Below are 25,877 nucleotides of genomic sequence, written 5' to 3'. Positions count from 1 at the left end.
GATGGGTCCTACTTAACAGAAACCCTATAGTTGGGCAATGGAGGAGGGTGCTAACCGCCACACTGTCTAATGAAACCACGTTAAAGAAGGTTGATTGGGGAGCATAGTATGCATGCATCACTCCATTTCACAACTGAACACTTACCCTGGCATAGTGCAATTCCACTCCATAGAGCTCTAGCGTCCGTGCTGTGTTTAGATAATTGAACTCTGACTGGGCAGGAGGCAGTCCCCTGAAAGGAAAAAGAGTGAGAGTGAGAGATAGCGACTTCAGTTGGCTCCACACAGGCCATTCAGAGAGTAGGCCACCCTACCATCTACGTGAGACGATAAACAATGACAGCCCTTGTTCTGACCTGGGCACAAAGTCTGAGCCGCCTCAATCTCAGCTGCTGTGAATGAGCAGAGTCCATCCCCGTTTAATCTACAAGTTATTTGATATTTTCTGTGCATTTCCCGTTTTACACCAATGTATCCACACCCTCACACAATATCAGCTGAGAGATTGCTTCTTACTTGTGTTGCTGATGCTGTTTGGCAATCTCTTTCTCAAAGTCATGTGGTGCGTTGGGGATGAAAGAGTATCCGGAGAGGTAGCCGGGCAAGTTCTCGTCCTGACTGTAGTCCCCTAGCTCAGCTGCAACACAACACAAAGCACACAGTGTGTGAGTGTGTAAGTGTAAGTGTGTGTGTGTGTGACACAAAGCACAAGGAAGCCTTTACTCCTCTCCTCCTCTCCCTCCTGCACAGCTCCCATTCATTCACACATTTTCTGGTCAAACTTGTCCTTTGTGTGCAAACGGAAAGAAGCAGGACTTTTGCAGCTTGAGAGGAGCCAAACACTTGCCTTTTTTTGTCAATGTTTAGAAAAGAGAGACAGAGAGATGAGTCGTCCTGCTGAGTGTCTCAGTGTTTCCATTCTGTATAAACAGTCTGCCTTCTTCCAAAATGGCACCCTATTCCCTATATAGTGCACTACTTTTGACCAGGGCTCATAGGGTTCTGGTCAAAAATAGTGCACTATTCTATGGAACAGGGTGCCATTTGGGATACGACGCGTCTTCCATAATGAAAAGGGAGCAGACATAAGGAAGTTGGGGGTTAAGTGCCACTATTTCCGAAGCCCTTTAAGAAAAGTATGTAGCACAATAATGTGAATCAATTAATAAATCATTTTAACAGAAACTACATCAGTATGTGAAAACAGTGGGAAAAATGAACAGTAATAGCCCAGTATACACTAACTATCCTGCTCAGACCTGTGACTGACATACAGACTGGCACATGTGAAATGTCCTCCATTCTATTGTTGTTATTATAGTAATTGCGGTGAGACCACCATGGCCACTTTCCATTTCCTCCTGTGACTTCTATACCTCCCATATAGCATGATACGTTTACTACAACCCCACGAGAGAGTCAGCCAGCCAGTCAGCCAGCCAGTCAGCCAGCAAGCCAGCCAGCCAGTCAGTCAGTCAGTCAGTCAGTCAGTCAGCCAGCCTATTAAGCTAACAACCAATGAGCAGTGTTCTTCTGCCCTGCTGCCAGCCTGGTTGTGGTGATTGTGCTGTTACTCCTCCCCCCTCAGCAGCGTGTTGGGGTCAATGTGTAAACAAAGACCTGCAGCAGCCAGGCCACATGAAAGCAGCATCATTACAAGACAAGTTCAGTATGAAGTAATACTACGGTCTGAGGTTTCCAAGCTACTGTAATAGCCAGATCCCCCATACTCTCAATGCTTGAAATCCTATGGTGGATATTAGGACGGAGATAGGGAAAATACACTACTGAACACGTTCTATCAATAGTAGTTAGTGACAAGGTTTCAGGCAGAATGTGTGCGACCATAAGTCAGTAGTACAGTTCTAGTTGAATAGCTGAGAGGAATAATTGAAGTACTTACACTGAACGGCGTATGAAGCAAGAAGAGCGGCTGTGATGTACGGACACGGCAGCCTGCGAGCCAAGGATTCAGTTATAACTCAAATTCACCACATGAAGATTATTCAAATGTTTGAACAAACCAACCAAATACAGAGCTGTGTGTTTATAAAATCCACACTCACCTTCCACTAAGTATGTCCTGTTTAATCTGCAAAAAGTACTGGTACCTAAAGGGGACCCAAAACAGCAAGATCAATACAAAACCTTTTAAGTCCACTTTAATCAAACTGTATGGAGAATAGCATAGAGGAAGTACTGCTTACTTCTGTCACAGTGCCACCCATTAAGAACTTACCTTGTATACTCCTCCTGAAGTTTATTGGGGTCGGTTACAAAGAATTTAACCCTAAAATTCAAACTGTGTGGAGACCTCCCTGAAGAAAAACAAACAACCAGATTAATGGAACTAAAACTAGCGATAAATATAATATTGAAAATACTAGAGAATATTCCAAATGTATCAAACATACTTTTTAATTGCTTTCTAATGGGTTTGGTTGGATCCAGCCACCTCTGTAAAATATGGATAGAGAAAACCACAGACACAGTAGGGGACAAGAGGGAAAATGAAAGATACATTTTTACTCAAAACATTAGAGAAAGTTCAGAATAGAAATCAAACTGTCCTGCGAGATAGCATCATCAAAAATATACATACGTATCAAAGTCTGAATTTCAGCAGTCACAAATGAATATTTGCATTGTTATTTTGTGAACTTTCCGAAACACAATCTGTAGCCTCTAAACACTATTCTAGACGCTGTTTCAACTCTATTGTTTGCAGATCATGACCCATAACCTTCTTATTATCTCAAACTGTTTGCTGCAAATACGCCACAGTTTGCTGACAGGGCTGGAGAGAGCCTATTCATGAGATGCTGCTATGCTGCCAGTCAGAGTGTTTGAGGGGATCAGCCAGAGCAGGGCTCTGCGTAGATCTGCTAATCCTGATCACATAACAATCAGTAATTTCGGAAGCCAGTTGATTTGGAGATCAGTGATTCTGCGCCGCTGCAATGTAGTCTAACGTGCACAATCTCAGGTGGCCTCACCTGAACTCTTGCGACAGCCTGTTGAAATAAACGAGTCAATCGAGCAGCTAGCTAATTACCGAGCGTTGCGCAAGATTTGGTTCTGGGTCCTGATTAGAGGCCTCACCTGACTGTCTGAGGAGTCGTCGGCCAGCTGGAGGCCGAAGTAGTCTCTCTCCGTCAGCTCCAGGTGTTTAAACACTACATCCAGCAGGACCTGTCCTTGATCGTGCTTCTGCAGGCGAGAGAAACCAGACAGACCTTCACAATCCTGTAGTACAGATATATGACTATCTCATAATACAGATGACTGAAGCAGCGTAGGACTGAGAAGTGTGTTGGCCGTAAAGTGATTGACACCTCCAATACAGAGTAGCCTAAAAATACTTAATTGATAGAGGGCTATTGAAAAACTATCACACAACTATGTGTAATGCTTACCCTACTGGGTTTCTGACTGGAGGTTGGGCATTGCAAGCGTTTCACAACAAGGCCTCACAGCTGCTTTCTAGAAGTGTCAGGGCAATGTGCAGCCACAGGCATCCGGAACACTGAACCAGACCATGTATTATTTACAGAGAGCTGGGAGAAGGAGGGAACACAAACTATACTACACACAGTGACTTCTCTTTGCCTGATTTGATTGGCCCATGTCATATAGGCTACCCACTAGGCTACTAGTAGTAGGAAGACCATTGGTCCGCACATGGAGCCTTGAGGAACACCATACGTCTCAATCTCAACTGAGGCTCCGCAATCACAGTCTACCTTGTAATGCCAACCAGGCAGGAAAGCAGAAAAAGCACGTTTCAATCGCCTAACTACATACGCCAATCTCTCAGTAATGTAAAGAAACTGGACCAACCAGTTGACTGGCATGTTTCAGTGAAACAGTGATTTCCATGGAAATCCCCATGGAAATCCCCCATGCACTGAAACGGAAGTACTTCCCTAACTCTGTTTGACTGTGTCACTGGCATTAAGTGATCAATAATGTAGAGGAAATTAATAATAACTGAAAACCTTCAGTATCTGCATAAATAAGTAAACACCACAAGGGCTGTGGCAGTCATGACATTTTGTCAGCTGGTTATTGTCGTGCAATAGTAAGAAGAATGTAATAGAATTTAGCTGAATAAAATAGAAGGATATTTTTCCCATTAAGTGGATATGTTGAGGGTAAAGTGATCATTTGAAACAAGTACTATACACTAGATTTTGAGTTATTTGGCAACTTTAGTTGTCAATGACACAAACCTTAATGTCTCAGAAATGAAAACATATATGGGATGCATGATTTACATTTTACATTTACGTGATTTAGCAGACGCTCTTATTCAGAGCGACTTACAAATTGGTGCATTCACCTTATGATATCCAGTGGAACAACCACTTTACAATAGTACATCTATATCTTTTTTTTGTGGGGGGGGGTTAGAAGGATTACTATATCCTATCCCAGGTATTCCTTAAAGAGGTGGGGTTTCAGGTGTCTATGGAAGGTGGTGATTGACTATAGGATATTGATGATTTGAGAGAGTCACATAAAAGAAGAACCTTGTGCTCTGTTCCTTGCCTCAGGCTGCACAGCTGTTCTCTCATCAAGTGATCATATTTTCACCCATCAGATTATTCTAAATTTAATCTTGTCTAATATGTAAAATTAGTTTTGATTTAGATTGGCCGGGAACAGTGGCAGGAACAGTGGCAAGGGGGGGAGCAATCCGTATGCACGCGAATAGGCTTCTTCGGTTTTATAGCGGAGTTGTGCTAAATACAGTTGAAGTCGGAAGTTTACATACACTTAAGTTGGAGTCATTAAAACTCGTTTTTCAACCACTCCACAAATTTCTTGTTAACAAACTATAGTTTTGGCAAGTCAGTTAGGACATCTACTTTGTGCATGACACAAGTCATTTTTACAACTATTGTTTACAGACAGATTATTTCACTTATAATTCACTGTATCACAATTCCAGTGGGTCAGAAGTTTACATACACTAAGTTGACTGTGTCTTTAAACAACTTGGAAAATTCCAGAAAATGATGTTATGGCTTTAGAAGCTTCTGATAGGATAATTGACATCATTTGAGTCAATTGGAGGTGTACCTGTGGATGTATTTCAAGGCCTACCTTCAAACTCAGTGCCTCTTTGCTTGACATCATGGGAAAATCAAAAGAAATCAGCCAAGACCTCAGAAAAAAAATCGTAGAGATCCATACGTCTGGTTCATCCTTGGGAGCAATTTCCAAACGGCTGAAGGTACAACGTTCATCTGTACAAATAATAGTACGCAAGTATAAACACCATGGGACCACGCAGCCGTCATACCGCTCAGGAAGGAGACGCGTTCTGTCTCCTAGAGATGAACGTACTTTGGTGCAAAAAGTGCAAATCAGTCCCAGAACAACAGCAAAGGGCCTTGTGAAGATGCTGGAGGAAACAGGTACAAAAGTATCTATATCCACAGTAAAACGAGTCCTATATCAACATAACCTGAAAGGCCGCTCAGCAAGGAAGAAGCCACTGCTCCAAAATCGCCATAAAAAAGCCAGACTACGTTTGCAACTGCACATGGGGGCAAAGATCGTACTTCTTGGAGAAATGTCCTCTGGTCTGATGAAACAAAAATAGAACTGTTTGGCCATAATGACCATCGTTATGTTTGGAGGAAAAAGGGGGAGGCTTGCAAGCCGAAGAACACCATCCCAACCGTGAAGCACGGGGGTGGCAGCATCATGTTGTGGGGGTGTTTTGCTGCAGGAGGGACTGCTGCACTTCACAAAATAGATGGCATTATGAGGAAGCAAAATTATGTGGATATATTGAAGCAACATCTCAAGACATCAGTCAGGAAGTTAAAGCTTGGTCGCAAATGGGTTTTCCAAATGGACAATGACCCCAAACATACTTCCAAAGTTGTGGCAAAATGGCTTAAGGACAACAAAGTCCATCACAAAGCCCTGACCTCATCCTATTGAAAATATGTGGGCAGAACAGAAAAAGTGTGAGCGAGCAAGGAGGCCAACAAACCTGACTCAGTTACACCAGCTCTGTCAGGAGGAATGGGCCAAAATTCAGCCAACTTATTGTGGGAAGATTGTGGAAGGCTACCCGAAACGTTTGACCCAAGTTAAACAATTTAAAGGCAATGCTACCAAATACTAATTTTGTGTATGTAAACTTCTGACCCACTGGGAATGTGATGAAAGAAATAAAAGCTGAAATAAATCATTCTCTCTACTATTATTCTGACATTTCACATTCTTAAAATAGAGATATTCTGGAGCTAAAGGAATGAAGGAGAGAGAGGAGGAGATGTAAACGCACGGTGGTGAGATATTATGCAGCTAAAGGAATGAAGGAGAGAGAGGAGGAGATGGAAACACGGTGGTGAGATATTATGCAGCTAAAGGAATGAAGGAGAGAGAGGAGGAGATGGAAACACGGTGGTGAGATAGTATGCAGCTAAAGGAATGAAGGAGAGAGAGGAGGAGATGGAAACGCACGGTGGTGAGATATTCTGGAGCTAAAAGGTCATGTCACACAATTAATAATAATCATTTTTTTAAAACCCGATTACTAGGGCATTCAAAATAAAAATGCACTATAATTGGAGGATAACTGTTAGCTACCCTGCACAACCAACAGCATCGCCTAGGGCTATAAGTTCCCTCCCAGACTTGTGGATAGAAATGTTGGAGTGTAGCATAAGGTAACCAGTCTATCCAGTATGTATAATGATACTCTCAAAGGCGATTACTCGAATGCGTTTCATTTTGGAGTATAGGCTAGCCTCTAGGGGCTAGGGGGCAGTATTTTCATGGCCGGATGAAAAACGTACCCAATTTAAACAGGTTACTACTCTGGCCCAGAAAATAGAATATGCATATTATTAGTAGATTTGGATAGAAAACACTCTGAAGCTTCTAAAACTGTTTGAATGGTGTCTGTGAGTATAACAGAACTCATATGGCAGGCAGAAAACCTGAGAAAAATTGAATCAGGAAGTGGGAGAAATTAGAAATGTAGTTTTTGTTTTGAATCCCTTGAAAAACTACAATGACAAAACTACAATTTACGTTGCACCTCCTAACTCTTCCATTGGCTGTTAACAATCTTTAGGAACTGGTTTCAACCGTCAGCTGTTACTGGGCAGATAATTATGGCTCAGTCAATCATTGGCCAGTCTGAGGAGAGGTGTCTTATGATGCGCGTGCACGTGACTTCGTTGTTTTTTAATTTTTCTTCTGGGATGAATACCTATTGCCCGGTTGTAAAATTATCGCAATTTTACGTAAAAAAATACCCTAAAGGATTCATTGTAAACATCGTTTGACGTGTTTCTACAAATGGTAATGGAACTTTGAACATTTCGTCTATGGATTTGCGTCCACGCCACATGGCATTGTAAAGTATTCTGGATGGGTCAACAAAACGGACGTATTTGGACATAAATTATGGACTTTGCAGAACAAATGAACATTTCTTGTGGAAGTGGGTGCCCCTCCGAGTGCATTCCGCCGAAGATCAGCAAAGGTAAGTAAATAGGCTAACTGTATAGCTTAGCATTGAAGGCTAAGTTCTGTACTCAGAATATTGAACAATGTGCTTTTTCCGTAACGTTATTTTGAAATCTGACAATGTGGTTGCATAAAGGAGTAGATTATCTCTATTTCTTTAAATAATTGTTATAAATTTTTTCAACGTTTATGAGTTCTTCTGTACATTAAATGTGCCTATTCACCGGAAGTTATGGGGAGAAAACATTTTCTGAACGTCACGCGCCAATGTAAAAATTGGGTTTTTGGATATAAATATAAACTTGATTGAACAAAAAATGCATGTATTGTCTAACATGATGTCCTAGGAGTGTCATCTGATGAAGATTGTCAAAGGTTAGCGCTTAATTTTAGCTGTATATCTGGTTTTGTGATGGCTATCGTGCTTGGAAAATTGCTTTTTTTTTTGCTGAGGTGCTATGCTAAAATAATCTAATGTTTTGCTTTCACCGTAAAGCCTTTTTGAAATCGGACAATGTGATTGGATTAACGAGTAGAGTATCTTTAAAATGCCGTATAATACTTGAATTTTAATTTTGAGATTATTTTGTTTTGAATATCGCGCCGTGCTATCTCACTGGTTGTTGTTCAACCAATCCCGATCCTCAAGAGGCTAGACCTATTATGGACCAAAGACATCTTCAATCTGTTTAGTCTTTTTGCCATGCATAATATGCGGTAGGCTAAGTTGTATAACGGCACAAATATAATTTTGATTAATATGCTCTTAATATGCGTATGGGTGTTTTGAATGAATCCTCAACCTTAGAAAGCGCTGTCCATTACATTGTGTTAGGCTTGGAAACAACATCCACAACGACCATGTTTCACATTCAGCTTCAACCTGCTGTTGAACTCCTTTCTTCAAATTGATCATCACAGTCAGGCGAGTTTAAAAGCACATACTATTTTGATGATAAGTGTTTGATGTGATTTTCGACCGCATTTGCATTGATGTCAGAGTGGTTAGAGGAACAATAAAGCCCTGAGTTCCAGGCCATTAGGACCTGATGGAGGGACAACAGAGCCCTGAGTACCAGGCCATTAGAACCTGATGGAGGGACAATAGAGCCCTTAGTACCAGGCCATTAGGACCTGATGGAGGGACAACAGAGCCCTGAGTACCAGGCCATTAGGACCTGATGGAGGGACAATAGAGCCCTTAGTACCAGGCCATTAGGACCTGATGGAGGGACAATAGAGCCCTTAGTACCAGGCCATTAGGACCTGATGAAGGGACAATAGAGCCCTGAGTACCAGGCCATTAGGACCTGATGGAGGGACAACAGAGCCCTGAGTACCAGGCCATTAGGACCTGATGGAGGGACAACAGAGCCCTGAGTACCAGGCCATTAGGACCTGATGAAGGGACAACAGAGCCCTGAGTACCAGGCCATTAGGACCTGATGGAGGGACAACAGAGCCCTGAGTACCAGGCCATTAGGACCTGATGAAGGGACAACAGAGCCCTGAGTACCAGGCCATTAGGACCTGATGGAGGGACAACAGAGCCCTGAGTACCAGGCCATTAGGACCTGATGGAGGGACAATAGAGCCCTTAGTACCAGGCCATTAGGACCTGATGGAGGGACAATAGAGCCCTTAGTACCAGGCCATTAGGACCTGATGGAGGGACAATAGAGCCCTGAGTACCAGGCCATTAGGACCTGATGGAGGGACAACAGAGCCCTGAGTACCAGGCCATTAGAACCTGATGGAGGGACAATAGAGCCCTTAGTACCAGGCCATTAGAACCTGATGGAGGGACAATAGAGCCCTTAGTACCAGGCCATTAGGACCTGATGGAGGGACAACAGAGCCCTGAGTACCAGGCCATTAGGACCTGATGGAGGGACAATAGAGCCCTGAGTACCAGGCCATTAGAACCTGATGGAGGGACAACAGAGCCCTGAGTACCAGGCCATTAGAACCTGATGGAGGGACAATAGAGCCCTTAGTACCAGGCCATTAGGACCTGATGGAGGGACAATAGAGCCCTGAGTACCAGGCCATTAGGACCTGATGGAGGGACAACAGAGCCCTGAGTACCAGGCCATTAGGACCTGATGAAGGGACAACAGAGCCCTGAGTACCAGGCCATTAGGACCTGATGGAGGGACAATAGAGCCCTGAGTACCAGGCCATTAGGACCTGATGGAGGGACAACAGAGCCCTGAGTACCAGGCCATTAGGACCTGATGAAGGGACAACAGAGCCCTGAGTACCAGGCCATTAGCACCCCTACCGTTAGTGAGTTGGGTACTACCACAACATGTCCAGAGTGCATAAGAGGAGATTACGAGTCACATGGAATTTTACTACGGTCAACGTGACTCATGACTGCCGTTGGGGTGGTAATACGGTAACCGCTACATCCCTAAACACCACACACACAAGTCTACGTGGCGCTAACGGGTGAGATCAGAGTGCTGTGCCTCAACCTGGAGATGAGCTCTAACCATAGCGGTCAGCAGCGATCAGGTCATACTCTCTCCAGCCACTAGGCTAAAGCACAGCAGCCACGTTGGGGAACCAAACTACCAGCTAACGAGGGGCTTTACTGAAACACTGAAGTTCTCCAGCTCCAGAAGTTAAACAGATGCCTGTTAGAAGCCTTCTGTATATTCCCTGTGCAGTGCCGGTATTGGAGGTGGTTCCCGCATGGCGGTAGAATGCCAGGGGGCATGATGAAGGAGCTGTCAGTTGTCATTCAGTACTGACTTCCCCTGTGTATACATGATGGGTGTCTGTGCACACTGGATGGTTCCCAGAGGATAGAACCGACATCACCGCCAACCAACCATATGAAACACATATGCACACAAACATGAGGGCCTGTATTCACCTAATCCTGACTGGCAGTGAAGCGTTGACCTGGTTTAGCCCCGCATGGCACTAGTAAAGACAAAGGACTCCATAACGGCAGCTCCGTAGTCCCTGAAATGGACTCATCTTAATTCATGACCAGGGGATTAGTGGGCAGCAGCTGAGTAGATTTGACCCAGAACAGAACAAAGAGTATCGGGGCAACAGAGATGGTCGTGGGTTTGACTGAGGTGCTGTGGGTGTCGGTTATAATTAGGGGGAATGCACTAACATCGTGACTCTCTGCCCCCGTTCCCCACAGCGCACCACACGGGCCAGATATCCCCCACGCTTGGCTCGGAAAAGCCATTGTGATGTTTGCAGTTCAGTCTTGGTGTAAGTGTTTACTCCATTAGATAGCGACCCCAGGAGTCTCCTTTAAAACCAGAATGCCAGACATTCTGCTATGTCTCTGCTGTGCTGCTATTAATGACAGATATTGTCACGACTTCCGCCGAAGTCGGCTCCTCTCTTTGTTCGGGCGGCGTTCGGCGATCGACGTCACCGGCTTTCTAGCCATCGCGCTCCATTTTTCTATTATCCCATTTGTCTTGTCTTGTTTCCATACACACCTGGTTATCATTTCCCCAATCAATCTACTTGTATTTAACCCTCTGTTTCCCATCATGTTTTGTGTGTAATTGTTTCATGTTTTTCGTGGTGTTTGATTTACGCGCTTCACTTTGGTTATGTTCCGTGGTTTTGAGCGCATTTTTATTTATGTAGTGCTCTCGTATTTTGGAACTATAATAAAGTGCGCTTGGTTACATTTCGCTTCTCTCCTGCACCTGACTTCGCCTCTCATACACCCGATATTGACAGATATCTAAAATTACCCAGGCTCCTTTGGTCCCTACTACTACAATGCATCTGTACTTTAATGTGCAATTCCACCACTTTTCAGATACATTTTCATTATCTCCAGCACAATACCAGTGTCTATATACTATTGTGAATTTGGAAAGTATTCAGACCCCTTGACGTTTCCACATTTTGTTACGTTACAGCCTTATTCTAAAATGGATTAAATTAAATGTTTTTCCTCATCAATCTACACACAATACCCCATAATGACAAAGTGAAAACAGGTTTATAGAAATATTTGCACATTTATTTAAAAAAAAAAGAACATAAATACCTTATTTACATAAGGATTCAGACCCTTTGCTATGAGACTCGAAATTGAGCTCATGTGCATCCTGTTTCCATTGATCATCCTTCAGATGTTTCTACAACTTGATTGGAGTCAACATTTGGTAAATCCAATTGATTGGACATGATTTGGAAAGGCACACACCTGTTTATATAAGGTCCCACAGTTGACAGTGAATGTCAGAGCAAAAACCAAGCCATGAGGTCGAAGGAATTGTCTGTAGAGCTCCGAGACAGGATTGTGTCGAGGCACAGATCTGGGAAATGGTACCAAAAATGTCTGCAGCATTGAAGGTCCAAAAGAACAGAGTGGCCTCAGTTATTCTTAAATGGAAGAATTTTGGAACCACCAAGTTACAGAGAGATCCTTGATGAAAACCTGCTCCAGAGTGCTCAGAATCTCAGACTCAGGCGAAGGTTCACCTTCCTACAGGACAATAACCCTAAGTACAGAGCCAAGACAATGATGGAGTGACTTTGGAACAAGTCATAACACTATCACTCGTATTTCATATGCCACAACGATTCATCGATACGTATGCTATGATGCTGGTAAAGTTGTCTCGCGCACCTACAGTACTGGTCATAACCCTGACTTTAACCCGATCGAACATCTCTGGAGAGACCTGAAAATAGCTGTGTAGCAACGCTCCCCATCCAACCTGACAGAGCTTGTCTGCAGAGAAGAATGGGAGAAACTCCCCAAATACAGGTGTGCCAAGCTTGTAGCGTCATACCGAAGAAGAATTGAGGCTGTAATCGCTGCCAAAGGTGCTTCAACAAAGTAATGAGTAAAGGGTCTGAATACTTATGTAAATATGATATTTCATTATTATTATTATTTTTGTTTTAATATGCAAAAAATACAAAAAAAACGGTTTACTTTGTCATTATTGGGTATTGTGTATAGATTGATGATGAAAAAAAACTATTGAATCTATTTTAGAATAAGGCTGTAACTTAACAAAATGTGGAAAAATTCAAGGGGTCTGAATTAGGGATGCACGATATATCGTGAACATATCTAGATGTCTAGTTTAACGCGGAAGTGCAAAACCGATGTCAAAGCTGACGTACATACCTAGTTACCGTAGTTACACAATAGTGGAATTTGCGGTTTGCCTTCAAAGTAAAAGTACGTCATTGATAGTGATGCAAACGAATACAAATAGTATAATTATGTCATACTTTTATTTTGAAGGCTAACAGCAAAGTCCACTATTGTGGCTAATCCTTATTGTGGTTGGCTTCACATAGATGGGTCCGCTCACCATTAATCAAACAAGAACTGTCTCATAAATTAGGGTTATTTTAGCTGATGACAGCTAGATAACTATAGCTACTGAAACAGATTATGTCGGTTTGCTATGTTTTGGGGGAAGAACATTGTTTGCATCCATGAGCTAGCTAGCTTTTTTTTATGACCAGCACTGCAGGTGCGCGAGACCACTTTACCAGCATCATAGCAGACGTATCGATGAATCGTTGTGACATATGAAATACGAGTGATAGTGTAATCAATGTGTAATAACTATGTAAAATGTGTATGAACGCGTTAAATTATTAGGTGACGTGGAGTCATATTCAGGTCCTGATTGGTCAACAAGCTTATTTGACACGCAAAGATCCAAACGGCGTTCCATAGCAAAGACCCAAACGGTGTTCCATAGAAATCCTGGTTGAGAATGAAACGACTTAACAAATGAACAACAAAACAGCACAGCAAGCAAGTGAAAGAAATATGTCTTGACTATGTTTTACTGGTAATGGGGACATACGTAAATGCCAATAAAATAACTTTTTGGTCAGTGTGGTGTGTGTAACCTTTATTTAATTAGGCAAGTCAGTTAAGAACAAATTCGTATTTACAATGACGGCCTACCCCCTGCCAAACCCAGACGACGCTGGGCCAATTGCGCACCGCCCTATGGGACTCCCAATCACGGCCGGATATGATACAGCCTGGATTCGAACCAGGGTCTGTAGTAACGCATCTAGCACTGAGATGCAGTGCCTTAGACCGCTGCGTCCATGTGTGTGTGTTAACTATTTAACTGTACTAGAATGCTTAAAAGGCCGCTAAAATGTTAAATATCTGTATTGCTTTTTGGGCAAGGAATATCGGTATCGGTCAAAAATGTCATATCGGTGCATCACTAGTCTGAATACTTTCCGAATGCACTGTATGTGAAAAACATTTTGAAGAAAAATATTGAAGTTAAAAAGTTCTACCCGATGACATTTTTAAACACTAAGATTTGTGGGGAGCAAGAAAATACCCTCCCTCTGGCTAGAAATTCACTGCAGGTTTCGAAAACCACAATTTTTTTCTTCGTTTTAATCCTACCCTGTGATGTCAAAGAGAACCATTTTTTTTAGGACCTTCCTTATCTTTTTAACCACAGATCATAGAATCAGGCCGTTTTCACATATGCAGACACTGCTATGGTTCTGGAGGTAATGAATATGAGGTTGAAAACCCTTTAAACAAAGTCTAATTTATCTTTATAGGACTACCTGGTTACTGCGTAGCCTATTGATAGACAACTGGTTTCGAGAAGAGGTTGAAGGCCCTAACCCAGTCATTCCCTATGGTGAAATGTATGGCTGTACAGTCAGTGTAGATGCCGGGAGTAGTATAGTACAGTACTTACATTAACTTTGAAGGCTTGAACTGTGTTATCCAGCAGAAGAACATTACAGACCACCTCTGTGTGCTGCCTGTCTTGTGCCAGCTCTGATGCTCGGACATTGTCGTTACTGCCAGATGGCAACCGGGAGCGTGAGGTCATTACTGTCCACACTGGGTCTGCAACACAGAGAAACAAAACAACAGGGTTAGGGACCTTATATTATACTGCATTTAAATACATTACATTGTTCCAGAGTGGCGCAGCGGTCTAAGGCACAGCATCTCAGTGCTAGAGGCGTCACTACAGACCCTGGTTCGATCCCGGGCTATATCACAACCGGCCGTGATCGGGAGTCCCACAGGGCGGCGCAAAATTGGCCTTGCGTCGTCCGGTTAAGGGGAGGGTTTGGCCGGGGTAGGAATTTGTTCTTAACTGACTTGCCTAGTTAAATAAAGGTTAAATAAAAATTAAAATTCTGCAATGGAGAACGGTTAGCCTCCTCTTCAACACCAGTATACCATTTTTCAAAATGTTGTTCATTTTCATTTTTTATTTAAACCGTCGGCAACAGCATATTTGAGTCAAGTAAAAAGAATAAAGACAACGCACTCCTCCTTAAATCTGTGACCGATGCTGATGATGTCATCCTTCATTCTAGTATTATCTAGAAAGAGATCCCCGTCAGATGCAAGACCCTTGATCCTTTATGGTCCATGCTCTTACAGTCAGGCTGCAGTACAATGAAAGGATTCAGTGAGGCATGACCCAGTTCACTGCTGCTGGGAGGAAGAGAGCTACACACACTAAAGAGGACTTCCCCAGGAGGGTTAGCAGTCTTCACGTCCCCACCAGAGTCCCCACAGACACACACACACACCACACACCACACACCACACACTCTCTCTCTTTGATGGACGCTGTTAGGCCTAATTCTGAGTTATAAAGTTGTAATAACAGGGGGAAGGGTGATAAATACTTATTAAAATCCTATTTCACAATCATATCTAATTTTAGGGAGAAAAGTGACAGCAGAAACATAGAAATTGTTTTAAAACAACTAGGATAGGCTATATCACCTTTGACCTTTTTCCTGCATGACATCATCCATTGACTGCACACAGAAAGGTCCCGAGTCAGTGACAATGGTGTTCCTGTGAATGTCACAGTGCAACACACAAAGACACGCTGAGTCGCTGTACGGTGTTGTCACACTGGACCCGTCTCCAGAACTCCCACATGGGTCAATACCCTTTCACGGGTCTCAACGTCTCACAGTTAGAGGTTAAATCAGGGGGATCAGACACTTCAAAACCTACTAGCTAAACAATATCTAGGGAGTGGAGCTGTCCTGGCCTGAATCATACCTTATTATCTACTCAAGTCTATTCAGGACATGACCGTTTTTGTTTACGCCTACCAATAGAAAAAAGCCAAATGTCCCAACGACTCTCAGGTTAAGACTAAGGTTGTTTACAACGTCGGCCCTCCTTTGAACGAAGTTGCAGTCCAAAAACATCACCTACAGTGTGCAGATGTCAACACATGGAACAGTCACAGTAGAATCCTAATAAACATACTGATCCATAAATACCTACTTTGACCTTTACTGTCTGTCACTGTGTTTGTTTACTGCACTTTCTGTCCCCATAGCATCCAGGACAACCACACAAAGTTGGCAGTGAATGGCCATGGCAGCTAGCCTTGAGTGTGGGGTGGGTCCATCCAATAAACATGAACTTGAGGGATGGGAACAGATAGACTGTGTGTCAGTGTCAGTGTAACCCGCTTCCAACCTGGCTCGCCTGCCAACACCACCACCCACCATAACAGAGTTCAAATCATAGGCTGAGTCTATGGGGCTGAGTGACCTTTCAGTAATAGAGCCAGAGCTCTGGATTACTGGAGCTGGGTGGAGAGACCAGACGGACACCGTGCCAAATGCAGAGGAGCTAGCCTACCTTGAATCCCAATCCCCTAGGCCATAGACCGAAGTTAGTAACCTCACTCCTTAATAAATTAGGTTACACATTGCTTTACAGATCCACCTGGTGATATATTGGACCTACCATTGTCTTAGTATTTTCACACCAAGTATAACGGGACAGCATTACCTATCTGACACAGTATAACTATGGGTTATAAAACAGAAATATCTTATGTACTTAGGCTACAGTCATTCTTCAAAGCATCTGTGCACAATAAACTGTTATGACAGCTAAGGGACATAATCGTTTTATTAAACCTTGGCTCCTCAAACACACCCACCCACTCCAGCACTGGATTAGCATGCTGTGTGTACAGCTCAGACACATCTCTCCCCCAAGAGAATACAGTACAAACAACTAGGGTCATGTTCATTAGGCATGAAACAGATTTTGAAAAAAAAATAAAACAAGGAAGGACTGCTTGGACTTGTCCAATAACAAACACTCATTTTTTTCGTTTCAACACGTTTTGCTACAGTGGGGCCTACTGAACACAACCCAGGTAGGTTATGTTCCACACACAAAGGGAGTTCCCCTTCCTCTCAGATCTTCCACTCTGCAGACCTCAGTCACCACAGCTGAGTCCCAAATGGCATCTATTCACCACAGGGCTCTGGTCAAAAGTAGTGCACTATGTAGGGGATAGGAGGCCATTTGGAGGGCTACCATCAGCAGATCAACTGGGGAGCGCAACACATGCATCACAGATCACACACTCATGCGTGACACTAGAGAGCGTATGCGCTCTTTTTTTCTCTCTCTTTCCACTATTCTCAGTTCTTTCCGTGCGTGGTCTAGTAATCCTTCTTAGCATTGTGAGGCTAAAGCCAACAGTAGCTAACAAGCCATTTAACCCTGGGCACAAATCTAAACAACATTGTTCACGACAGAAGAGATTCTCCCTGAAAAGGCTTCTGGGGTCGCAAATTAAATCAGCTGCATTCCTTTGCAACATATGTCCACACAGAATTGAGCATAATGATGAATAGCCTAAGAAACACAATTATGTTGTGAGCTAGCGGTTAGAGAGCATTGCCATTGATAGGACCCCCTTTGAGGCCATTCTCATTCTCCCTGATTCCTTCCTTCCTCCTCTCCCATTCTTAAAGCTCCAGAGGCGTTTGTTGCTACCGATCTCATTCATTCAGATATTTAGCCCCAGCAGCAGCGTAGCTAGTAACTCACCACCCCGAACGGTGGAGGTGGGGACACTACAGTGTAGACCCCCTAGTGAATCATCCTGTTTTAGAGCTTCATGAGCACATATGTGTTTTATGTCATTTACCACACACTTCTCCGTTGTCTGCAGCACACACCCCGTTGCTCGGTTTCATCTGTTTCAGCACACTCCCCCTTCTCCCCAATCAAATCCCATGTACTCCATCACTCTCATTCACTGCACTGTCAAAAAAAAAGCCTTGCACTTGACAATAACTGACCCAGTCTCTAAAAACGTGAGGCCGCTTTGGACAGACGGAGAGAGATGGAGAGACGGAGCCGTGTGGGTAGGATACAATCCTCCTCTTCTTTCCACTCTTTCTCGTCATTCTCCACTATAGCCCTGCAGCTCTTTATCAGAGAGAGAGAGAGAGAGAGACAGTTGAGATTGTGTGATAGCAAATGGCTGCTCCTCTATATTCCACTATGGTCAGCAAGGAGGCAGAGAAGGGAATATTATGATGACATCACTGGGGATTCTATAGATTCCAGGACGGTGCCATTTCGGTGAAGCTCTATTCGCTCAGCCTTTCTTTGTGGCAGCATGTCGATTAGAAGCCTAGTGTTTCTACGAAGTCAGTCGGTGAAATAAACTAGAGCGTCTATATTTCTTGTGGTAGGACCGAGCACGGGGTCTTGCATCCAGCAGCATGAATAGAACATAAATATGTGTCATAACTGCATTATTACAGACAAACAAGACTTGTATGTAATTCTGAGTGGAGTTCATTATGTCAACCAGCTAAACCAGTGTGTAGCCTACCTGTAAATCAGAATCAGTGGGGTCTCTCTGTGTACTGATTCAAGAAAGAGGTTAATCCATCTATTGACACAGACATATATTTAGCCTCTACCTTCTCCCCTGGCCTACACTCTCTCCCAGAACCAGACATAGGTTAGAAGTGCACACTCTATTCTGTTCGGTTCTATTCTAGTTAACTGTAGCCTATAAGGCTGTCAACTGACATATGACAGGGGCAGAAAAATAACAACACATTGATGTTAGCTAGCTAGAAAGCCAGCCAGCCACCAGCCTATCAAATAGTTGTCACTGTCACTAAGACTAGCATCAGCTAACGTAGAGGTGTAGCTATACTGTCTCTGGATAGATGAACAGCTAGTTAGCTAACTTGCTACATCAGCTGTGCTATGCACGCTAGCAAGCTAACCATGGCATGACGTTATTATTATGCAGGCTGCTTAACGTTACCTTCATAAACTGCGCCGGTAGAGTCCAGGTTTTGAGGGATAAAATCAAGAACACAGCAATAAGTGGGCGAGGTGGTGCAATTCATCCGCTGCAGGTCCACAGAAACCTCCTCATCGTTCGCAGCAGCATGCACTAGCTACGGCCGCACGGGTTCGTTTCTTTTCAGCACCACAGCGACGATGGACCCAGGCAAACGTCAATACAGGACGCAACCATTGTAATGCGGGCAAGGCAAGCACCAGCAGGTAGGTATGATCACCCAGAAAAACCAGAGCTTCCTTTCCGCGGTCCCCAAACTGTAGCTCAATTCAAAGACAACCCCGTTTTGAAGACGTTTATCATTTATAATCGCTGAAGCATAAACCACGGGGCATCAACGAAACATGGCGTAAACTCCACAACACATTTTTTTTTGAACGGGGTTGATGTCTGTCAAACTAGTAGGCGTGGCATTTGAGGCGCAGGTTTCACAACACGCACGCGCGCAGCCTGAGAAATGGGAGACATATTAATACTATTATTATTATTATTAGATTGTAGGTAACTTCAAATATTTTTTTTCTCCATGAACGTAGTTTTTGTGTGATATATTAAAAGTTTAGTAAACATTTAGCTACCTTTACAAATAAATATCCTATACTCCCATCTTGTGGCCACAATTCTATGTCCATGCCACTTCTATTTGAGATGAATGGTAATAACTGGTATATTGTATATAGTTTCAAAATGAAACGCAGAAACACTGATAGTGATCCACATCATTGTACACTCCCATTTCGAACTGCCCACTTTTAGGTAACACGTAAGAAACATTAAGGTATGGCCTACTTAAAATTATTCATGGGAGTTTGTAAGTTGTTAATAAATAGTTCTTTATTCGTTTTTGTAGATAGTTTATAGATACTTTGTAAATAAGCAATAGGCTATACATTGGTTGAACATTTAATAATTTTTTATACGGTCACATCTGGATTTGAGTCACTATGGAATGCTCCATTTCTACAACAGGGGGATGCTGTTCAAATATTGTTATACTTTACCTCCAAAAATGGCAGGTTAAAAACATAACACATTGAAAGTAAATCATTTAAGCATTTATATTAAGCCCGACAAACTCTAAATGGGACCTATAATCATTAAAATAATGGCTTATTTGCGCTAAAATAAGAAATGTTGACCCCCCATCTCCCGCGTGAAGTAAACCTATCGTATCAGCTGTTGCAACGCAAAGTAACTTACATTTTTGTGGCAGATGCTGGACTTTCCCGCAGCTGTGATATGAAATGGATTAGATATAAATGTACAGATCTGAATGAAGTCAACTTTACAACATGAGAAGGAAGGAAATGTGACTTCATGTAAGCGACTTTAGAGTAAATATATTGGGGTAAGCTATTTTATTTAATCGGCTACGACAGATTGTGATGCTTTGGGATGTCTGGTGTTTTCAGATGTAAAGTCACGGCTAGCTGTATCCTACTGAAATGTGTGTGAAAGTCCAATTATACCTTGGAATAATATGGTATGGCGAGGCATTTTACAATACCGAATCCCACTTTATCTGGTTATGCCTAAGCAAATAATTGTTCAACTTTGTTATGGGATCGAATTTGGCACTATAAAAACAAAACTGTTCAGTGGGGATATGGGATTTGTGAATCACAGAGCTGACTGATCACCAATGAGGTGTATGTGTGCGCGAAGTGTGTCTGAGAAATAAGGAATCACCCAGGCTACATAGTCCTCGATCAACAGGTTGTGCTGGGCAGGTAGTACTACATAATATGCGATTAGAACAGCCTTTGATGACATATAACTGAAAAATAACTTAAAGGCCTATCTTGCATACTTTGAAAAATATATATTTTTTCATAATACTCTACAGCAAGGATCATCAACTAGATTCAGCCGCGGGACGATTTGTACTTGAGCTGGTGGTCGGGGGCTGGAACATAATTACAAATCATTTGTAGACAACAAATTGTCCACAAGAACCCCAAATAGATATAATGTTTGCCTAAAACAGTCATTTAATAACTCGCTAACATTTGTATGAGATCACGTGTAACTCTCTATTATGCGTGGGAATACTTGGGAACAGACTTATTACATTAAAATCACTTGGAGCTGATTTCCTGGTGTTTTTACAGCCTTTTATGTAAAAAAAACGTTTCCCTGCCCTAGAGAATGTGATACCTCTTGGAACCCAAAGAAGTACCCCCCAGAATAAGGTCTCCCCAGGCCCCAGGTTCGACTGAGAATTGTTATTGGTTGGTCGGCCCTTGTCCCATTCTCTGGCTGCAATATTGTTCTGGAGGGCCTGTAATTTCCACAGGCATTTGGGTTCCGTTCCTGCTCTGGCCAGGGATGCAGGCTACAGTATCCACTGAGAAAGTAAACCTTCCACTTCCTGCCATTGTTGACTGCAGGAAGGAAGAACTCTCTGTGTGACCCCATCCTGTTAGACCAGTGCCATTGTATGGAGCTGCAGGCTGGGTTTGCTTACTCATGGCGTGTGTGTGGGTGGGTAATTCCCTGACTTAAGTACGTCAGTGAAGATCCAGCAGACAAGGAATAGACAGCTACAGTACAGACCTCAGCCTTGTTTGAGTGTTTGATGTTTTCAGTGAAAAAAGTGTGGGTTTTCCAGCATAAGAATGATACTGTTTTGGCCCAGTGAGGAAGCAACTATGTAAGGGATGGAAGATAAACATTGTGATGATCGTGTTTTCTATGCATTGCAGTGAAAAAGAAGGATCTCTGCTTTTATAATATTAATTTAAGATTTGTATTGATCTATTACCTCGCTATTACCTGTGCCATTTCATTTGTGATTTTTGTCAAGTATTTTTGCCCAGAGTAAGAGAGGGGCAAAAAGCCCATTCTAAATGGCATCAGTCAGACATACACCATCTTCCGTCTTCTCTCTGTGTTCCAGGTATAGCATAGCTGTCACTATGGCAACGAGCGCTGTTCCCAGCGACAATCTCCCCACGTATAAGCTGGTCGTGGTGGGGGATGGGGGAGTGGGGAAGAGTGCTCTCACCATTCAGTTCTTTCAGAAGATCTTTGTCCCTGATTACGACCCCACCATCGAGGACTCCTACCTCAAACACACTGAGATTGATGCCCAGTGGGTCATATTGGATGGTAAATGGATTTATAGATAGCACATACATTACAAATAAAAAGCCCAACCTGTTAATCTGGCCAAAAGTACTATGTCGTTTTCCCAGAAATAACCTTTGTAATGTACTGAAGAACAAGATTGAATGTTCTGTTATAAGGAGAAAAAAGGATAACATTATTGTGCTGCCATTGTTAGATGTGAGGGATCAGCACACAGTTACACATATTTATGAATAACCAGGATCATTCATAGTACTGTTCTCAGTGTAGATGTTATATGTGTGACCTGTCTGATCGTGCATGTGTCTGTCTCTGCAGTTCTGGATACAGCAGGCCAAGAGGAGTTCAGTGCTATGAGGGAACAGTACATGAGGACTGGAGACGGGTTCCTCATCGTGTTCTCTGTCACAGACAAGGCCAGCTTTGAACATGTGGACCGCTTCCATCAACTCATCCTCAGGGTGAAGGACCGGTGGGATTTACGACTTAACTTCCCACTGGTGGCCGTAGCCAGGACAACAGTCATTCATTCATTCAGTTATCCATGCGTTCACGCATTTATTACTCCGTCCATCCATCCATTCGTTCATTTATTCATTATTATTTTCCTTATTTTTTTAGGGAATCCTTTCCTATGGTTCTTGTGGCCAACAAAGTGGATCTGCTGCACTTACGTAAAATACCCAGTGATCAGGGGAAGGAGATGGCTAGTAAACACAGTGTGAGTGAATGTGTGAACTTTACATATACATTGGCAAGAAAAAGTATGTGAACCCTTTAGAATTACCTGGATTTCTGCATAAATTGGTCCTAAAACTTGATCGGATCTTCATCTAAGTCACATCAATAGACAAACACAGTCTGTTTTAAACCAATAACACACAAACCATTTTTTAATGTCTTTATTGAACACACCGTGTAAACATTCACAGTGCAGGGTGGGAAAAGTATGTGAACCCTTGGATTTAATAACTGATTTAATAACCTCAACCAAACGTTTTCTGTAGTTGGGGATCGGACCTGCACAACGGTCACGAAGAATTTTGAACCATTCCTCTTTACAAAACTGTTTCAGTTCAGCAATATTCTTGGGATGTCTGGTGTGAACCGCTCTCGAGGTCATGAGACAGCATCTCAATCGGGTTGAGGTCAGGACTCTGACTGGGCCACTCCAGAAGGCGTATTTTCTTCTGTTGAAGCCATTCTGTTGTTGATTCACTTCTGTGTTTTGGGTCGTTGTCATGTTAACATGTTCCAGAGATTTCTGTAAGTCTTTAGTTGACACTCTTGGATTCTTCTTAACCTCATTGGGCATTCTTCGCTGTGCTCTTGCAGTCATCTTTTCCTTACGGCCACTCCTAGGGAGAGTAGCAACAGTGCATAGCTTTTATAGACAATTTGTCTTACTGATGGACTGATGAACATCAAGGCTTTTAGAGATACTTTTGTAACCCTTTCCAGCTTTATGCAAGTCAAAAATTCTTAATCTTAGGTCTTCTGAGATCTCTTTTGTTCGAGGCATGGTTCACATCAGGCAATGCTTCTTGTGAATAGCAAATGCACATTTTGTGACTGTTTTTTATAGGGCTAGGCAGCTCTAACCAACATCTCCAATCTCGTCTCATTGATTGGACTCCAGGTTAGCTGACTCCTGACTCCAATTAGCTTTTGGAGAAGTCATTAGCCTAGGGGTTCACATACTTTTTCCAACCTACACTGTGAATGTTTAAATGATGTATTCAATATAGACAAGAAAAATACAATAATTTGTGTGTTATTAGTTTAAGCACACTGTGTTTGCCTATTGTTGTGACTTAGATGAAGATCAGATCAAATTGTATGACCAATTTATGCAGAAATACAGGTAATTTCAAAGTGTTCACATACATTTTATTGCCACTGTATGTAATCTACAGACATTGTTTGATCTCCATACTCAATTCTGAGCTTTTTAATTTACAGATAGCTTACATTGAAACAAGTGCTAAGGACCCAGCCATGAATGTTGACAAGGCGTTCCACGAGTTAGTTAGAGTAATCAGGTATGTTACCACCACCACAGATTATTTAGAGAAGGTTTGTCTGTTTGATACAAAACCTATGAGAGCCTCTCTCTTTCTCTCTTTCTCTCTTTCTCTCTCTCTCTCTCTCTCTCTCTCTCTCTCTCTCTCTCTCTCTCTCTCTCTCTCTCTCTCTCTCTCTCTCTCTCTCTCTCTCTCTCTCTCTCTCTCTCTCTCTCTCTCTCTCACACCCAGGCAACAGATTCCAGAGAGGAGCCTGAAGAAGAAGAGGAAAACCAAGTGGCGGGCCGACAGGTCCACTGTCTCCCACAGACTGCACTGTGTTGTCCTATGATGGCTTTTACTTGTACAGCTGCTCGCTACAGGACAAGGGGAAGATGATTACATTTAGGAGTGTTTACTCTCTACACAGAGTTCCATGAGGCAGTTTGTACCATTTACCCTGGCACAGGAGTTAGGTTGTAGGGTCAGGTCCAACAGCACAGGAGTTAGGTTGTAGGGTCAGGTCCAACAGCACAGGAGTTGGGTTGTAGGGTCAGGTCCAACAGCACAGGAGTTAGGTTGTAGGGTCAGGTCCAACAGCACAGGAGTTAGGTTGTAGGGTCAGGTCCAACAGCACATGAGTTAGGTTGTAGGGTCAGGTCCAACAGCACATGAGTTGGGTTGTAGGGTCAGGTCCAACAGCACAGGAGTTGGGTTGTAGGGTCAGGTCCAACAGCACAGGAGTTAGGTTGTAGGGTCAGGTACAACAGCACAGGAGTTGGGTTGTAGGGTCAGGTCCAACAGCACAGGAGTTAGGTTGTAGGGTCAGGTCCAACAGCACAGGAGTTAGGTTGTAGGGTCAGGTCCAACAGCACATGAGTTGCCCAGACATGGGATGTGACTGACTCGACCAGTGGAATAATTTACAGCTCTTCTGGGAATGTGCACTAACTTACTCAACTACATGGCGATAAAGTGGCATCAATACTGCCTTTATCTACCAATGAAGCTCTTTGACAGAGAAACTGGACATATGGGCTCACAAAGATAATCTGTAAATAATTAGGACATACTGTAGCACGGTCACACAAACATTGTTTTACTAAGAGGTAGGCCTTTAAAACTTGGTCCATTTTTATTTTTTTATTGTGATAGTCCCTATCATTAGGATGGAGGCCACTGAGTAAAGCACTGGAAGGAGGGAGGAAACGGAGAGCTTTCCCCAGCAAGGGGGAGTATAGTAGAGAGGGGAGTGAGAGGAGGGGAGAGGATGTGTCTGTTTGTGTTGGAATCAGTGGGCCTGTCAGACACAGAGAGAAGAAGGGAAAGTGAGGAAAGAGACACAGAGAGAGAAAGAGAGATTCCAAATGGATAGCATCTGGCAAAGGGACTCCAGACATTGTGTCAAAGCCTGGGAGGCAGCCAATGTGTAGCCCCATAATTTATACATGGAGAACGTCTTTATAATCTCTGAACAAGACTGTTATATAACTGTATTGTAGCTTATTGAACACACCAAATGTCTTATTTGAATGTACACTTATGAACCATGACCATTTTGACTTATCAGTGCTCGCTGGATGTAGTTGTGTACCTCTCAAAACGCGGTGTGTGTGTGTGTGTGTTTGTGTGTGCGTGAGTGCCCCGGATATGTTGTGGCCTAGACGATGAAATCTAATGTTCACATGTGAATATTAGTTTTCCTTGCTACTATTTCAGTATTTATTTTATATAAGTAATTTATTACTGTGTTATCATTAGTACAAGGCTACTCCAGAGAGGCACAAAGCACAGAGCTTAACTAAGAAATTGAAGGAACAAAAGATGTGTAAGCAAAGTATGAATGTGTGTTAATACATTTTGTGTTCTATTATATGTGTACACATCTTGGGTAAACTGGTTTGTCTGGATAAAACCATAATTATAATGACACAGAAGACTGTCTGTCTCTGTCAATCTCAGTGAATATTAGTGTGTTGATGGTGCCCTCCAGTGGATATAAATGTCATTGCAAGAATGGAACAACATTCAGCATGGTTGTACATTTGGCCCTTTGTTCCGGGGGATATTGGGTTGCATTCCGAAAATATTCACAACCCTTGACTTTTTCCACATTTTGTTGTGTTACAGTCCGATTTTAAAA

At 42.8% G+C, this 25,877-nt stretch overlaps 2 protein-coding genes across 5 annotated transcripts in view; one reads left to right on the top strand and one right to left on the bottom strand.

Moving 5' to 3' along the window:
* Positions 1-19,034, bottom strand: part of LOC106575192 (tyrosine-protein phosphatase non-receptor type 4) — a 36,268-nt gene extending 17,234 nt beyond the window's left edge. For 2 of the 4 annotated variants that reach the window (XM_045698817.1, XM_045698819.1), the window contains exons 1-9: positions 18,603-19,034; positions 14,211-14,365; positions 3,103-3,210; positions 2,415-2,457; positions 2,240-2,318; positions 2,067-2,111; positions 1,904-1,956; positions 517-637; positions 146-233 (exon numbers count right to left, since the gene is read on the bottom strand). In XM_045698817.1, the coding sequence (XP_045554773.1) occupies positions 146-233; positions 517-637; positions 1,904-1,956; positions 2,067-2,111; positions 2,240-2,318; positions 2,415-2,457; positions 3,103-3,210; positions 14,211-14,365; positions 18,603-18,687 (777 nt within the window). In that variant the 5' untranslated portion in view covers positions 18,688-19,034. The remainder of the gene's footprint in view (positions 1-145; positions 234-516; positions 638-1,903; positions 1,957-2,066; positions 2,112-2,239; positions 2,319-2,414; positions 2,458-3,102; positions 3,211-14,210; positions 14,366-18,602) is intronic. The other 2 variants (XM_045698815.1, XM_045698816.1) reach the window with 1 other exon arrangement.
* Positions 19,035-19,846: 812 nt separating this feature from the next.
* LOC106575193 (ras-related protein M-Ras) lies at positions 19,847-25,666 on the top strand. Its single transcript, XM_014151527.2, has 6 exons — positions 19,847-19,989; positions 21,541-21,752; positions 22,050-22,203; positions 22,353-22,452; positions 23,694-23,773; positions 23,987-25,666. Exons 2-6 carry the CDS (start codon positions 21,560-21,562, stop codon positions 24,084-24,086), a joined length of 627 nt encoding a protein of 208 aa, XP_014007002.1. The 5' UTR covers positions 19,847-19,989; positions 21,541-21,559; the 3' UTR covers positions 24,087-25,666.
* The last annotated feature ends 211 nt before the right edge of the window (positions 25,667-25,877 follow it).

Source organism: Salmo salar, chromosome ssa17 (assembly GCF_905237065.1).
Source record: "Salmo salar chromosome ssa17, Ssal_v3.1, whole genome shotgun sequence".
Lineage (NCBI taxonomy): Eukaryota > Metazoa > Chordata > Actinopteri > Salmoniformes > Salmonidae > Salmo > Salmo salar.
The sequence above is the reverse complement of the archived record's forward strand: the minus strand, read 5'-3'. Positions and strand labels throughout refer to the sequence as shown.